Raw genomic sequence first — 18,952 nt, forward strand, 5'->3', positions numbered from 1 at the left:
CTCTGTGAAAGTGAGGGGAGCGAGTTGGTGAGAGATGATCATTTGGCGGTCTAATTGTTCTTCTGCATTGAGTCAAGCATTTTGAGGGAGCTTTTAGGAGCCCCACTCCAAAGGTCAGAGCAGTGTTCGATAGCTGGGCAGATTTGTGATTTGTATAAGGTTAATAGCTGTTTAGAGGTGATGTATCGTCTTGAGCGAAAGAGAAAACCTAGTTTTTTGGAAGCTGAGGATGCAATGGTTGTGATGTGTTTATGCTAGGAGAGTGTTGATGTCAGGGTAATTCCGAGAAGAGAAATCTCATCTTTCCTAGGAATTGGAGTGCTATCAAAAATAATGCTGGGGGAAAATGAGCTTTTTTGTGGGAAACAAGACAGAACTGGGTTTAACTAGCGTTGAAGTTGACGAGGATATCTGAGCCCCGTTGGAAGATGGCTTGGAGGTCAGAATTAAGGGCAGTGGTAATTGAAGTGAGTAGTGTAGAGTAGGATTTATCAAATGAAAGGGAGGAGGCAATGTGCTGTCATCTGAAAAACTGGGTATTAGGTTAGAGGTCAACTGAAGTAGGTTTGATATATAGAAGGAAGAGGGCCGGTGAAAGAACTGAAAATTGTGGGACCCCAGCATTAGTTGGATGGGGAGAGGATATGGAGCCATCTACCATCACACATAGTGATCTTCCAGACAGGAAGCTGGGAATCCATCTGCAGAAGTCCTGAGGAGTCCAAATGATGGGAGTTTTATTAGTAAGCCTTTGTGCCAGAACCGGTCCAAGGCTTTGGAGATATCGAGTGCAACTACTTGGGATTCATCGAATTTCTCCATGGCATTTGTTGGGAGGACGGTGCAGTGTAGACTGATTTCCCTCAATTAATCCTAGGACTCAATAATAATAATAATAATAATAATAATAATAATAATAATAATAATACCTGAAGCAAACTGTAATATATATAAAACGTCGCATTATGTGAGTGATGGCAAAATCCAACCCGCAAATATAGTGTGTGCGTGCTGAATTTTTCATTTTTTTTCTTCTTTTCCTTTAACAAGCATATGAAACGTATGTAGTCCTAAATCGTTTGAACTATAATAGTGTACTTAAAGGTCATTCTTAAGTAATGATACACACATCTAGGGTGTGGTCTGCATCATGTGAAATTTTGTGACTCCTAGATCAGTCTGATGCCAAAATGATTGCACACAGAAATTAACGTATTTTCTTGTAAAGTTAAAAATTTCAATCGAAAGAGAGAGAGAAAACAATTTTTTTTGAATATGTATTTATTTATTGAGTGCTAAAATATTTACACATACAATAAATATTTTGTGTGACATTGCACCTTATAATTTTACAGAGTACAGCACTAAGTGCTGCATTTCCTGCATCGGATTTCAATTAAAAATAATTTTAATAATGCTTTTTTGCCTTTATATTATGTATTTACAACACATGTTCTTCTAATATTAACAATGAAGATTAAACAGAATTTTTTGAATAATTTTTTTAAAAATTTTATTTTTATTTTATTATTTTTTTTTTTTAAAGTTTGAGAAAGAGTGATTATTCATACGAATTTCTGCATTTGCTTATAAGGATTACTTGTAGAAGAGTGAAGCAAGTTAATCCCACCTACTTCGAAGCTTGGGTTAGCTTTTATGAAGAGAGTGGGATTTAGCCTTCACTATTTATGTTGTTGTTACTGTTTATGCATGAGCTGTAGTCAATCGATGCTGATGATTTGTGACGTATATTAGTGTTAATGGTATACATACTTTGTTGGTATATTTTCCAGAGTTGGTTTTTTAATGTTCTCTAGTTATCTACGTGTTTTAACTTTCTTGGTAGGTTGTTGAGTTGCGTGAGTATCTGATGTGATCTCACAAAAGAACCGTATGAGTTGTTGAAGGGTGTGGGGATGTAGAGAGTTGTTGTAGGTCGTGTTATACGATATGTGTCTCTGTTGTTTCGATAGGTGATGTTGAAGTAATTCCTTGTTAATGTCATGTAGTGTCAGGTTTTTAATGCTCAGAATTCTGTGTATTGCCATGTGCTTGTAGGATATTGGTTGTTGCGTGTAAGGTGTCCAGATCACTGTTGACGCGATTTTCCTGTGTAGTGTTTCTAATTTTGTTAGGTGGCTGTTTGATGTATTTATATAGACTGTTATTCCGTATCTGAGTAGGGATTCGCAGATACCGTGATATAGGATTTTTTTTATGTTGGGTGGAATAATGTCTTTAACTTGGAAGAGTTTTGCTGCGATGATGCGGAGTTTGGTGTGTAGGTATTCTATATGTTTTGTCCATTTAAGGTGGGAATCTATATAGAGACCGAGGTATTTTGCGTGTGTTACAGGTTTGATTTCGGAGCATTGGCAGGTATTTTTGTTGTTAATGCAGCGGTATGTGTGACAATGTATCGATAGTGATGCGGGGTGTATGATTCTTGGGTTGTGTATTATCAACATCTGTGTTTTGGTGCCGTTGATTAGAATTGCGTTTTGGTGGAAGAATGTTGTGATTTTATTTAGGTCTTGTTGTGCTTTGCAGAGAGCTGTATTAATGTCTGTGTGGATTGCTAGTAGTGCAGTGTCATCTACGTATTGAAATATTTGACTTCTTATGGATATGTTATGAACATCGTTGATGTATATGTTGAATAGAGTGGGTGATAATATGGCACCTTGAGGTACACCGTGTTTTACTTGTATACTCCGACTGTGACATGTACCTATTTTTGTTACTTGTGTTCTGTTTGAGAGGTAGTTCTTGAACCATGTATGCAGTGTTCCTCTTATACCTATTGAGTATAGTTTGGTGAGTAGTATGTCATGTGCAAGTGATAAATAGTTTTTTATATAAATTGTTTTTAAATAGTTTTTCAAATAAATAGTTTATCAATAATATGATAAAAAATACTTGCACAATGGACAGAGACGTTCTGCTATTTAACTTTCAAAAACTTAGGCCTAACTCACATCTACTGTTGTTGTGTTTGTTACGCCATGAAGGTTGAAGCATGTCTCCAAGATATGTCACGTTTCTGCCTAACAAGGTTCCACAAACTATTAAGTTATGATGAGTGCTTCCATTTCTTAGAAGAGAGAAATTCTGCTCTTCTTGCAAATGATTTTTTCGCATGCTTTCAAATGATTTTTTCGCATGCTTTCAAATTATTTTAATTCCTTATAATCATATTATAATTTTATCGACATCGCAATATATGTTTTAGTCTCATACGATAATATATTCAGAAAGCAATTTACGCATATTTAGAAGTGCATAGGTAGCGACACCTTTCGTCGAAAGCACTTCCTATGCTACTGTTTCCATTCTCGAGAACCAATGTTACTACAGATTTTGTGTTTTGGTAATCTATTTTATCAAAGTAAAATTAAAACAGTTTTAATACAAAATGGAATTCTTTAGTATTTTCTGCGCCATGCGTTGACATTAAATTTTATTTTAAAGGTGGATAGAATTATAAATTCATAATTCGTAAAAATAAAACGTAATAAACAAATATTACTTTCTCTAATTAAAAGTCTGAAATTATTATTATTATTACGTCAACTCTCCTGGAATGAAAGACTTATCGAGAGAGAGAGAGAGAGAGAGAGAGAGAGAGAGAGAGAGAGAAAGTCAACAGACTTACGGACCATCCCTCCTGCCTGTAAAACTTCTATCATACTGAAGTTTAAGATCGTTCAAACTCTTAGTATTCGCAACCTACTCAGGCAATGCATTGCACTCACTCACCACTCTCCATGTAAAAAAAAACCAAAAAAACTTTTCATCCTCATTCACCACTTCTTTGCGTAATTTCCAGGGATGGTCTCCAGTTCTCGTCCCTTCCTTATTTTCAACAATCTGAAAAATCTCTCTCTCGTATCCATCCAGTAAATGCCTCTCAAGAGCTTAAAAGCCCCAATAATCTCACCGCTTCGCTTCTTATCAGCCAAACTATGCAGATTATATGACTTCAGTATATCCTTATTGAAATAATTTTTGTCAACCGCCTCTACATCCTCTCCAAATCCTCTCCAAGGCATCTTCATCCTCCTCTAAATTCTGATGACCAGATTCGGGCATAATAGTCCAGATTTGTTGACCAGGACCTTATACAGTGGAATCACTACCATTTTATCTCTTCTGATTAATGTTCGTCTTAACATTGCAGCAATCCTATGAGCTGTCTTAATTACCTTTGCAACATGTCCCTTAAATTGCAGATTTCGATTCACCATAACCTCAAGATCCCATGATTCTTTAACTTCCTCCAGCATACTTTCACTTCTACAATATGCATTATCCCATCTGCGGTTCCCAAAGCCTTACATTTAGCAACAGTATAATGGCACCACCATTTATCAACCCACATTACCAGCTTATTTAGAGCTGGTGGCCTTCATAAGAGCCACTACATCATTACTACTCTCAATACCATCTTTACGTCATCCGCAAACAATTGAACACTTTCCTAAATTTCAGAAACAATGCCATTGATAAAAAGGTTGAAACGTAGTGGTCCTTGCACAGAGTCCTTTGGAACTTCACTAGTAACTTTCCTTTTCCTTGATATTGTTGTCCCTCCATACACAAACCTTTGTGTATGGAGGGGCAATGTGTATTTCCCTTTGTATATTTCCCTCATGAACCACTCCTGTTACGTTTATCATAAAAGTTAACGCGCTTACTGAAACAAGAACGTCCTTTAACAAATCCGTGCTGACCGTCATAGACCGTCATTCTTTTAATATCACGAACAGACGGATAATTAAAATGCTGTATATGTGTATTATACATAAGGGTAAGTGCCGTTTAGTTCTACTTATATTTTCTAGTACAGATGGCGCCAGTGCCTGAAATGCAAATTCATTGCCAGCAAATGTCGTCTCAATGGATTTCTTCGTTATAAATCAACAGCAGAATTAATTACTCTTTTCTTAAGGCAAAGATAATATATTAAAGAACAAATATTAAAAACCAGCAATTTAAAATTTGCAAAAATCAACAAATAGAAGATATAGTTTAATATTTTTAAATATCATTAATATTGAAAGAATAATTGATTTTCTTTGTACAGACTGAAATACGGGTGCATTATAGAACATTTCGGAGTATTATCTGAAATGTTTGGTGTTTAATAATGGTCATTGTTTTGTTATTATCCAAATTGCAAAAGTGATCAACCAATTGCAAATCTCAACTAATTGCTAGCGAGTGGTTAGCGTATCAGCTCTCCCACCAACAGAGCATTTTGAATCCCGCCATGGTTACGGATGCTTGTGACTTTATGTAGGAGGCGAATTTCATTGCTGAGTGTGTGACACCAACCACCAACCTACTTATTGCAGGTCTGAAGCGGAGAAAGTTTTATGTTTGGTCTCTAGACTCAAGTTTTCCAAAAACAAAACATAATATTAAGTCAGAAATAGAAAAAAAAATCCTTAGCTCACCTACTCACGGTTCAATGTACTACAGGTTAACTAACAATGTTTCGTGGGTGGATGCCACATAAATATCCATGTAAAATGCGCCATTGTAATTCTGTATCGTTGAGCTGCATCAGGGACGTCACAAATATTCGCGCCATGTGGGATTCGAAAGAACCCCCAGTAGATTGGAATGTAATGATGATATTCAATCTACCTAACATGCCGATTTATTTCAAGTCTTTATCAATATTTCTTACTTAACTAAATGAGACTGTCAGATGCCGCATTTGCTGATATCGAAACCTTATTCTGACTTCGAACTGGAACTGTAAACTTGAGCAGAAATAATTTATTTAGAAAAACTTAATGTCTGCAGACAAATGATTGGATCAAAGAAATAATTCAATCCAAAAATAATGAAGGAAAATTAACATTAAAACTATGATGCTTATTTAAAAAAGCGTCTCAGTCGGTACTATTTGATTCAAGATTTTTCCTGTAATAGGATTTTGATGACCGAATTAAGCAAATATTATTTTCATCTTGTTCAGTACCGTAATAAAAAGAATGTACTCGACGTAGCATTATCTTCACTACCACCTGCTTTCAAAGCTTTGGATAATGATGATTGCTTTCTTTTAAATAATTCCGAATTTAAATCTTACATTTGGTTTCCATTTATGAGTGCATTTCTAAATTACCTTTTACCGTTTTAGCATATTTTATCCCCATTGTTTAGTCGGTGAAATATTTACATAAAATATTAATACTTATCTGAATTTAAGTTAATTTATAAGATGCAAGGTCAAACTTTGGAGTTGGAATCTGCTCTGTTCTTTTTGGTTCCTTTCCAAATTTATTCTTTAAAAGTAATCTGGAAGGATGCTCAAAGCATTTATACCAGAAACTGGAAGTAAATCATTATTAAAACGGTTTTAATGTTGAAATTAATAATGTAGCTAACGATTTGAGTGTGTATTATGTAGTAAAAGTAACGTAGTTAAAATATATTTCACGTTCCCTAGTTATAGTGTAACATTAGTAATTCTACCTCTATAAAAGATGAACATCATTTATGCTGCAGAGAAAGTACAAACGGAGAAAGCCATTCCACTCAGATTCCGGAAACGGAAGTCAGTATTCGATCAGTGACATCAAACAGCAGAAAAAATATTATTACTACTCATTTTGGAAATAGAAACATTAAAGCGAAAACATATGCCAGGTATCAAGTAACCTCAACGAGAACTTCTGTTTACAGCGTCAGGTTTCTGTATTGAAACCTTTACAAAGAACTTTATTTAGAAAAATCCTCATTAGGAATTTTCAATTTCGGTAGTTTCAAAGATTCTTTGGATCCATTCAGAAGTTGGAAAATTCAGCTAAATGACAAACCATCTCATTAACTCTGTCACAGAGACAATCCGTTTCTGCTATGTCTACAGCAGGGGCGAATTCTCCATGCTTGCTATGCTTGCTGCGCAAGCTCATTATTTGAGAAAGAAGTAATATTGATTTGTTAATAAATGCATGCATTCCATTTAGGCTTTTATTTTTGTAGACAGAAGACGTCTTAAGCTTGCGCGGCAATAATTGAGCTTTGCATTGTGTATCGAAGGTCGATGCTTGCTCGTCTAGTCAAAGCTACCTTGGCTTGCTCGGTTGTAGGAGCTTCCAGGTCCTTCCTGTGATTTCATGCGCGCGCATAGCCATTTCCGCTTCCTTCACGTCGTCTTAAACACAAGGCCATACGCAGTGAAAGTAGCTCTAGCCAGTGAGATTCAGCAGCCTATACAAGTGTGCGTGTTGCTTGGGAAAATTAAGTTACAACTAACTTTTTATGACGATGTTATTGACCAGTTCATAAAGAAGAACCGTAGGGTAGAATTTGTATTCAAGTAGCTAAATTGAAAAAGATAGAATATCATTTGTAAACTAAATGTTGTATTTGTATGATTAAATGTACATAAATTTCTAAATATATAGTTTTAAATGTCAGTAATTCATTATTCCGCTAATCAGACTTCAATCACACTCCGTGAATGATAACAAGAGCAAGCGTGAATTTCAAGACCAGCATTCGCCCTTGGTCTATAGATATTTCTCTATAGACGTGGTTCAGCTGAACTGCCACTAATAATCACACCACTGTTCTTCAAATCTAGAAAAGTCAAGAGGCAGTGCAGGCAACAGTGGCAAAACTTCAAAAGCCAAAGTGCTAGATTTTCTTCTCCTCATTCATACAGTCAACCTATATTCTTCAGAATCGCCTTCCCCTTCTTCTCCAGTCTTCCCTAAGGACCACAACCTAAAGTTCTTCAGAAATAAAAGAGAAAAAAATCGATATTTTTTGCTTTCTTCCCATTTCTTACAGCACGATATATTATGCGCTCTGCAAACCCACATCACTGAAACCACACGCACATTTTGCATTAGTAATTTCAGCGGTGCAATTTGTTCTAGTTAATTATTTATTTGAATAACTTATCAAGTAAAAAAAGGAACTTACTAATTGCAGCCAAACATTGGAGGTCATGATCTGGTTCTTTTCGTTCTGTAAGTAAAAGAAATTATATTTCGATATGTAAAGTGATACAATAAGACAATACGTATGCATCCAAGTATAGAAGAAAAATACTTTTTAAATGGTTTCTATTATTATGGGTACCTTTAAATATGTAGTCACTTAATGTTTTGAAAATATCATTAACAAATTTGATCTTTCGGTTCAAGTCCTTCCAAAATTTAGCATTAAAGGAGACTTAATGTTGAAAGTTGAGAGGACAATTTTAAAGTCAGATTGAACTCCGAACTTTAAAAATAAAGTTCGGAGTTCTTACCAAGAGACACTTTAAAAATAAAGTGTTTCTTGGTAAGGTTTAAGCAAAGTATCAAATATATAAAAAAAGATTTTAGGCAAAAAAGAAATAAACTATGCTTCTTCATCGTGCATTGTATTTCTTATCAGAGGATGACCAGGAAAGCTGTTGGTATTATGTTCACAAATCATGTGTGATTAAATAATGCCCTGGGTTTATACACTTCACATTTCAATATTCATAAAGATTTTCTTGCTCGAAAAAAGGGATCTTGACTGAACAGCAAAGATGAGCTTTTTTGTTTTTAAAATAACTTAGACAACTTAAAAAAAGCGAGATTGATTAAAATTTGAGACATATTATGAAGCATAATCCCCATCTAATCAAGGTCTTTGTTATTTTACTAAAGCTGGTATTCCATCGTGTCCCACAAACAATGAACGAAACCAATGCAACCGCAGGAAAACAAACTCCATATTTAAAAGAAGATTACAGTAATCACTATAAAATAAAAGACCTAATAAAAGACCAGATTTCAAGCATCCATTAAGCAAAAAAAAATGTATTTTTATAACATTGTTATTCATTACTAATTATCGAACATTTCAGAAAAAGTTTCATTTGTAGAACTTAGTATTGTACTCGAAGTGAAATGAATTTGATTTTAGTAACAAGAATCAGTAATATTATTATTACGGAATTTCATATTTCATAGTTTACGAAATGTGATAAAAACATTTATGGACTAACCTTACTGTTTAGTGCAAAGCTTCTCCGCTAGGTGTTGGTGACGTAGAATATTCCTCGGTCATGTGAGTTGATTTCAAAGAGTTATTACGAAACAGTACCTTGTAAGCCTATGGTATTGTGTTACACCCAGTGGTGGCTCGTGGCTTGAAAGCGTGGGGGTGCTGTAACTTTCGAAATATACATGCACACTGTATACGTGTTTGGATAAAATATCAAAATTATGGTAAAAAAAAATTAAACATGAAACAATATTGTTTATTATCGATAAAATTATACAGTTTGGTATAATTCAAAATTACTTAGAAATAAAATCCATTATGATAACCCCAATAATGTTCTAAAATAAAAACTATAACAAATGTTATGTCTTTAATTGCAATGTCCAAATATTTAAAGAGACGGAGGAAACACGATAAGCACTGAGAACACTCTACTACTGGCGCAAACTGCATATAAACAACAGTGGAACTGCGCGACGGACAGTGCCGCATTACGCTAATAGCTCGCATCTCACTATGACGTGCACATGCTTCCGCGCGTAGCAATATAACACTGTGGTAAACACAGTGCTGCTAACGTCCTTCACCCTCCTAAGTGCTACAAGATGGATTTTTATTATTTTTTATACAAAATAAGAGAATTGTATAGGATTGTTGATGATCAAATTAAATATTACAGGCAAATATAAATAAATTAATAAATATATTTATATATCGAGGAAAATTGGAGGCGCTGCAGTTCCTCAGTGCCTCTGCTCGAGCCGCTCCTGGTTACACCTTTTGATCCACTTGACCAGTATTCGAAGAATAGTGCACGTATATTGAGTTCTACTTGTGAAGAATTGACAGACTGACAGAAAGAAATCTTCAACGTGTAAAAACGTGTTTTTTAAAAGGAAGCAAGCAGAAATAAAATATTTAATTGATTTTATCGTTCAAAAATGCAGTGATCTTTTTATGAATAAACGTGGGAAACTTTCATAGAAAAAAACCCCAACAAACGTTATACATGCAGTATATATGAATTTTAAACCCAAAACGACATGAATGGTGATCGGCACCATGTTTTCTACTCTCTTCAAGCCCGGAAAGTATGAAACATTTCGTTTTCCGAAATGAAATTGACAGTTTTGATGCGATCATACTTAAAAAAAACACAGGCTGTACCTGACAAATTCAGAATTGCATGGTCCATCAAATATTTTCAGAAATGAAAGAGGGCAGCATGAAAGAAGAAGTAAATTCCATCACATACTAGAAGAAAAATACAGAATCCTAAAAATTTCTAAACGTATCTCACAAGTTTTCAGATGATTGTTTGAAGCCAAATATTAAATTTTGAATTCAAAATTTAAAAAAGATAATTAAATAAAATTAACTTTTATTTACCTTACAAGCTTCATACTATGGCTTTGTTATGATTTTACAATAATCTTATCCACAACAAGCTATAAACGTATTGTAAATTAATGCCCTGAATAGAATAGAACAGAGTCAAATAATCAAGAGACTCTTCTCGAAAAATAGAAATGGTTATTCAAGTCCTTTTGTCCCCAAACCTAAGGAAATACTTTATTACTGAAGATTACAACCAAATTCAGACGAATTAGTTCGTGGCAATTTGTATAACTGACGATTTCGAGTATATTAAGCAGGTAAACATTCAAATTTTCGAAAATCGCGCGCAAAGGGAACACTCAACAGGATAAAAGGCCATGGGTGGCTCGTGCATAGGCACTGCGGAACTGCATCACCCCCAGTTTTTCTCGATATATGAATATATTTATTAATTTTTTTATATTTGCTTGTAATATTTAATTTTATCATCAACACTGCTATACATTTCTCTTATTTTGTATAAAAATAATAAAAATCCATCTTGTAGCACTTTGGAGGGAGGGCGAAGGACGCTAGCAGCACTGTGTTTACCACAGTGTCATATTGCTACGCGCGCAAGCATATGCACGTCAAAGTTAGATGCGAGCTATTAGCGTAATGCGACACTGTCCGTCGCGCAGTTCCACTGTGGTTTATATGCAGTTTGCGCTAGTAGTAGAGTGTTCGTAGTGCTTATCGTGTTTACTCCGTCTCTTTAAATATTGGGACATTACAATTAAAGGATTTAATTGTAATGTCCAAAAATTGTAAATCCATTCCTTTAATTACAATTAAAGGAATGGATTTTATTTTTAAGTAATTTTGAATTATACCAAACTGTATAATTTAATCGATAGTAAACAATATTTTTTCATGTTTATTTTTTTTATTTTAATTTTTACCATAATTTCGATATTTTATCCAAACACGTCTACACTGTACTTACAATGTGCATGTATATTTCGAAAGTTGCAGCAACTCCACGATTTCAAGCCACGAGCCCCCACTGTAAAAGGCTAAAGGCGACGCTAAGCGCTCTTTTCATGAAGGAATAAAATTGAAAATTTGGATGTCTTGTAATGTTTCAGACATCGTCTAGGTGATTTCACGCGGGGAAGAATTATTGGAAAGCTTGTATAAGCCGCGGAATTAGTGATATTGTCAGAGAGTTTGGAATCTCACATAGCATTGTATCCAGGCTCTGGACAGCATTTCAAACCAGAGAGAGAGAGAGAGAGAGAGAGAGACGAGAGACGACTGTTTTAGCCACTAGGCCGATGAGGTGGCTGGCGGCTCCTGCCTCATTTTCCATGGTACGTACATGTGTACAATGAAGCACAAATTCTCGAACATTGCAGATTAGATCCAGGAAGATCAAAAAACAAATGAATAATAAACATCAAGAAAACGTAGCTGGGCTGTGGAGTTGTTCTCCTTCAGTCATCTGAATAGCAAGTGCAGATAGACAATGATTGTAAAGGTAACGTTCATGGCAATGAACGTTATCTATCCAAACCTTAAAAATATTAATTATTTTTAAGGTTAGATATTAAAACCTTAATAATATTAATTTATTCTTATTTATGAATTTGTTTTAAAGAAATTGATCGATTATTATTATTATTATTATTATTATTATTATTATTATTATTATTTATTAATAAAATATTCACTTTATTATTAGATACTAATTAATGTTTTATTAATCCGTTAGTTTTTATTAAAATTATTAAATCATTTAAATAAATACTATTTTAGAATATTATTTATTTAATAATATTATTTATTAGAACGGATAACATTCTCTCTGTTATCCGTTCAACTTTTGTGAATGTGGACTAGAACACTGTTTTTTTTTTTAATTTTTTTATATTTATTTATTTTTATTTTTTTGTATTAAGGGGGAAAATGAAAATGAAAAGGATATAAAAAAAAAAGAAAACTAAAATTATTTCGTGATATTTTTATTTTATTTAAATGAAAAATGTAACTTTCATGAAATAAGCTTATTTGCATACCAGGCAACGTTTAAAAACGACTGAATATTACATATTTCTAAACGTGCCGCATCCATATGTCACTAGTAATAAAGGTGCGATATGGAGTATGCATACTGTCCTCCCCCCCCCCCTTCCAAAAAACCACTAGTCTATTTTCGATATCATTTCAGTGTACTGTTGTTTAAATTAGTTGTTTTCGAGTTGCTTAGTGAAAGTGAGCATTATCCGGCTAGTCCAGTTAACAACCAACTCTATAAGTTGTTCAGAGTATATGAGAAGAATTGTATAAAATATCAATAAATCAATGTTATGAGATTTCTAGACATGAGTATTGGGAAGTAAGTTTTACGTATCAATGCAGTTTTAATTAAGGTGCATTAAACCTAACTAGAATAATAACAAAGAAAGAATATATTTTGAAATTTATGTTTTTTTCGATACTTATTGTTATCCATTTTCTAAACGATGCTTTATTTCTACCTATAGTAGTTCACTACTAAACATTAACACAATAACAATGATGAATTTCTACAGCGCTAACAAAACTTGAAAAAAAGATGAATACATGAATTATGGATTTTCTCTTTTATTCTTCATCTTCTCAATGTTTTCAATTCCTACTCGTCCGTTTTGCTTCCTTACCAATACTATACACTATTTGTTTATGCATTGTGATCCTCCATTTGGGTGGATAACTCCATTAATCTCTTTCATCTTTAGCGGGTTTTCTAAAACTAGATTTAAAATTGATGAGAAAAAGTGAATATTTTCATCATACAAATGAAAAGAGAAAATAAATGCTCAAAACAGAAAAAAATGAACAAGTTTTCTTATTCTTCTTGATCATTATAAATAAATGGAATTAAAAATGGAATAAAAATATCGTTGTTGAAACTTTTTTCCATGGAATATAAAGATGTCGAAAGAAAAAGGGCGTTGATTTTCTATAAAATAAGATTTAAGAGGTTATATCAAATGCGTTGAATTTAAAAGCCAGAGGAATCTTAAAGCAACTCTGAGAGAATACCTCCTCTATTTATTAGGCAACTCAATTAATTTCTTAGTCGATTATACCTGATAACAATTAAACTGTACGAGATTTTTACCAAAATGGCATTCACTTAACACCTGCGCGTTAAAATCACCTCAAATCAAACTAGAACAAATCAGAGATCATGACTCTTTAATCATCTGACAACTGAAGCACGTGAAAATAATTTACGATCATTTAATTCATGACTATCATTCTGTGAACGCGAATCCAGCCCTTTCAAGTGTATTATCACAAACAAGAAATGGTTTAAAGCTATTTATCTCAACCTTGTTGACAGCAAAAGAGAATGAAGACTGCTTAAATTCTTCTTTAAGTTTAATACAACTTTGCTTACACACCATCCGAGAATGTAGATTAATTGCTCTAGACTCCTTCACCCCGTCTGTACTTTTCAGGTGTGTCTATGTTCTCGTTCCATTTGAGATATTTTACCTTTGTTTTTGTTTAGCACTTTATTTCCATTTTCCCCCCAAATGTTTCGTTTGCATTTGGTTTTCCTTTTATCATTCGCAGATCCTCTTGTCTCTTTCACTTTTCTTCATCAAAGTCCTGTATTGTCTTTATCTCGGAGCTAGACATCGTGAAGAACCGTTTTCTGTATAAAGTAACAATTACCGTTATTGTTTTGTTTAAAACATTGCAATTGGACATCTAAATGCTAATTAGAAGAGTGGAATTATATTCAACGTTTGCAGACGAGAATGGAAAACAAGATAGGTCAGCCAAGGTGTAAACAAATCACCAACAAGGTCATAGTACGGAAGCTTAGAAATATATCAAGATTTGGAGAAACAGCAAATCGGGTGCAACACACACACACGCGCGCGCGCGCGCGCGAGCGCGTGTGTGTGTGTGCTATAATTTTAACCAATTAGAAGTTTTTTTCTACTTGCTTAGACTATAATAAATTTAGTTTAATCCTTTATCCAAGTGTAAGCAAACAAAGTTTGCGCCTGAAGTATCTTCGGGACTGAGGCAACTCGTGGCAAAGGTGGACCAAGCTCATCTCACTCCGTGTCATTAATATCTCCCATAATGCAAAGCACATCTCCTGGCGGATATGTATGATGCTATGCATTAAGGAAAGGGCCACTACCTAGACCGGTTTCGACCTTTATTGAGATCTAACCAAGGAAAAAAAACTTCCAACATCTTTTTCTAAATCCAGAGTAATTTAATAATAAGGTGTGACACCTTTTGGCAACTCCTATAGGTAAATATGACTTCTCCATTGCTTCCACCTTGGTATCACCACCTCTGGGTCTGGCTCCCACTGACGAGACCTCAATAAGGGTCGAAACCGGTCTGGGTGGTGGCCCTTCCCTTAATGCATAGCATTATACATGTCCGCAAGGAAATGTGCTTTGAATTATGGGAGATTCTAAGACAACGAGTGATGAGAACTTGGCCCGCCTTTACCACGAGTTGCCTCAGTCCTGAAGATACTTCACGCGCAAACTTTGTTTGCTTACACTTGGATAAAGAATTAAACTAAATTTATTATATTATTATTAAACCAATTAAACCTAATATATGCATACGATTTCCATCAAGACCATCAAATAATAAGTAAGGTAAAATCAAAGTTAGTATTTAATACTTTTAATTTACAAATAGCGTACCAATTTTGTGAGCATTAAGTCTACCAAATTTAATGTCAGCATTAAGTTTGGTAGACCGTATTAAGATACATTGAAAACCTCATTGTTATTAGTATTTTTTTGAGAATTATGATTGTGTTTAATGCTTTCCATAAACTTTTCTTGGTGAGAGTTGCAAATATTTGTTGTTAGAAAGATGACAAGAAGAAATCTCTCGTGTTACGTACATAATGAGCAGTTGCTGTATCGCTTCACGTAATGGGTGACGTCTCTTTGCATCCAACCCGATCTAAAGCTGTCGCGTATGAGAAACAACCTTGAACTGTCAACGTCAATAATTGCCTCGAGTCACACCGCTGAACAGAATAATCACGGTAGCAAGCAGCGAAGGGGAGGTTGCTGTTTTTGCAGAAGAAATATGATTGCCTATTTTGGGAGTGATGAACAGTAAATTAAGGACGTTGTTATGGAGGGGGGGGAGTATAAAAAAGGAGGGTATTCTTGTGCTCAAATAGATGTTCTTAGAAATATTTCTATTTTATATTACTTCGTAAGAGTTTCTATAAGAATATGATTAAATGGTGTTATGTTACTGATAATGAAATAGTTAAAATCCAAGATGGATCCATACTGTAAAACTGTTACGAGTATATTTATCCAGAGAATAATTTCGGAATTAAAAATCATGAGTTATAATTTTATAATTGAAAATTTTAGTATCTTTCTTTATTATTATTATTATTATTATTATTATTATCATCATCATCAAAAGAATCAAAAGATATCCAGTCGGTACATCGGTTACCACAATAAAGGAAAAGAGAAAGTAATTCCCCCGTCCTCCCCCCATCGTGGTGCAACTCACTAACAGCCCAACAAAAATTACACTTATAAAAGCTGAGTCCACGACAATACGCCAATATCAGGGGCGCGCCAGTAGTGTCCGGCGCCTGTGTGTAATACTTCAGTTGGCGCCCCTATCCCCCCTTCCAATAAAAAAATCGCTTAAAAAAACGTTTTTTTTAAGTATTTCCTCCTCTTTGACGCCTTTACTATCCTGGCGCCTATGTGCGTCACACAGATTGCACATATGGCCGGCGCACCCCTGGCCAATATACTTGTTTGAATACTAAACGCCATATTATCAGAAACTATTCTACCAAACAAGGAAAGTAAAAACAGAAAAAATTACCAGTTTATATGGATAAGAGACAGCAAAATATTCCTTGAAAAGGCACAACATGCGAAGCCAATCCAAATAAAATCCGTAGAAGACCTCAATAGGCTGCCACATTAAAAAGAACACTGATGAGTCGCAAAGAAGGGAACAACATACCAACCCACATGAACGCAGATCACCAAGCAGATGTAATCACCTCTGAACATGACAACTGTCACATTCTGAAATCGATAACAGAATGGAAACAAGTGACTATTCCCCAAAAAAGGACTATCTATTCTCCGCATCAACATCAGGAGCATTCAAAAATACTGGCTGACGCTGCAAGCTTATCTGAAGGAAGATATAGACGACATAGACATTTTAATACTGACTGAAGTATCCACGACAAACGAAGAGGCATCCTCCTACCAAATGTCACACTTCCAACAACACAAACACTGCAGACAAACAAAACGAGGCGGTGGTATAATAATATTTACCAAACATAAACTAGAAGTAACAGAAACAAACTATAAATTAGAATACGCAGAAAACATATGCATCTAAATTAAAAACACCAAACAAGAAAACTCCCTGATATTAAACGCAATATACAGACCACCCAACTTAAGCACCACAAAATTCCTAGAAGAACTAAACAGATGGCTTTCAGCCACGAAAGTAGGCACCTCAAAATACTTGATAATAATAGGAGACATTAATATAAACATTAGGAACATAAATAACAACACAGAACAATACCTAGACCTATTATCGGCATATAACATAACCCCATCCATACAGTCGTATACACGAGAAGAGATAGTCGGAAACACAACCTCAACCTGCATTGATCATATAAATATAAGGGCCCCTCCAAACAGCCACACATCAGCCGTTATAATGTGCAAACTGGCAGACCATTATTTCACAGCATTACAGTTACACACTGAACCAGAACCCATACAACTCACTGAGACTACAAAACAGTATCATAGCATTGTAAACGAAGTAATAGTGAACGATGAAATCAGAAAAACAGACTGGATGCAGATAGCATCTTTAGACTCTGCTGAAGTCGTATATAATAATCTTAAACTATTTAAATAAAATATATAACAAAGCACTAACAAAAATAAAAATACGCTCCCAAACTAAACAGAATCCATGGATAACAGAAAACATATTAATAGACATACAAAGAAAAGATGTCCTAAGGAAACAACTTAAGAAGTCTCCAAACAATTATCGTTTTACAAGCTGAATACAAAAGAAAACGGAACTTAACAACACAGATTACAACGGCAAAAAGAAACAACTACAGAAACAAATTAACAATAGTTCAGAACGACATAAAGGAAACCTGGTACCTGATTTATGAAATGCTGGACAATACACACATACCCCTGCCTCAGAAACAATGAAACACACTTTTGCTTGCGACCCCAAATCCCTCGAACAGTTGGCAAAGAACTTTAATCAGCACTTCGTGAACTCTGTCCAAAAACTGCAAGAAACAACCTTTCCTCACAAAAAGAAACATTCTCCACTAGGTCCACGAGGAACCCAGTCGATGTGGTTCCCCACAGTGACAAACGAGGAACTATCACTGGCAATTCAGCAAATTAACTCTAACAAAGGACCAAGGATAGAAGGAATTAGACCAAAAGACATCAAGAAACATTCAATCAGCCTATGTCCAGTTATACAAAATCTGTTAAATAAAATCTTCGAAACGGGACACATACCTGAAACACTAAAGACTGTGTTAATCACAACCATGCACAAACATGGAAAAAGAAACATTATAAGTAATTACAGACCCATCGCCACGTTGTCTGTAATCAACCAAATCATGGAGCGCATCGTGCACTGCAAATTCTCCACATACGTTGAAAAATTTCAAATCATACCCAAAACACAATATGGTTTTCAAAAAAATAAAGGAACAGCAACACTCCTGGAAGATTTCACAGATCTAATAAACGCTGCATTGGATAAAAACAGGATAGCATTAGTCGTTTTCATTAACCTAGTCTATGTGTTAGACTAGTCTATGTGTTTCTATATGTTAGTCAGTGTGTCAAAAGCATTTGACACACTGACTAACACATAAAACCTTGTTAACGAAATTAACACATATCGGAATCGGAGGTTGTCTACTCCAATGGTTTAAAGCATACATGAAAACAGGAAGCACATCACACGTATAGGATCAACGTACAGCAAAGAGGTACCGGTAACCTGTGGAGTACCACAAGGAGCTGTCCTATCTCCCATTCTATTTAACGTATATACACACTACATAAGCCACCTTCCTCTAAAAAATAAAATCTTCCAGTACGCAGACGACACAGACATAGTATCCATTCACATAAACGCAAATATCGCTTACACAAGTATGCAACACGACATTAATCAAATCACTAACTGGCTAACCGGAAACAGCATATATATAAACCCTGGAAAAACAAAGCTAATGATATTCAAAAAAATCCAGACCCTACCCATAGAAACTAATTATCTCACCCTCCTATACACAAAGCACTGATCCTAAAACCACAACCATCACACAGGTGAAAACAACACGCTATCTCTGACTTCACTTCGAGATCAAAGTTGGAATAGCCATATAAACTACCTATACAACAAACTCAGAATAATAGCAAACAAACTATATCGATTGAAATATATTGCCCTGACACACACAAAAATACTAATCTATAAAGCATTATGGGAAAACATTTTAAGA

The 18,952-nt window shown here is 34.7% G+C and overlaps 1 protein-coding gene across 1 annotated transcript in view; it reads right to left on the bottom strand.

Moving 5' to 3' along the window:
* LOC150100561 (acetylcholine receptor subunit beta-like 1) overlaps nt 1-18,952 on the bottom strand; it is a 171,414-nt gene that overhangs the window by 58,229 nt on the left and 94,233 nt on the right. The window contains exon 3 of the mRNA XM_090401834.1: nt 7,948-7,992. Within this exon, the coding sequence (XP_090257960.1) occupies nt 7,948-7,992 (45 nt within the window). The remainder of the gene's footprint in view (nt 1-7,947; nt 7,993-18,952) is intronic.

This window comes from Typopeltis vanoorti, chromosome 12, assembly GCF_054136105.1.
Source record: "Typopeltis vanoorti isolate ZY-2024b chromosome 12, IOZ_Tvanoo_1.0, whole genome shotgun sequence".
Lineage (NCBI taxonomy): Eukaryota > Metazoa > Arthropoda > Arachnida > Uropygi > Thelyphonidae > Typopeltis > Typopeltis vanoorti.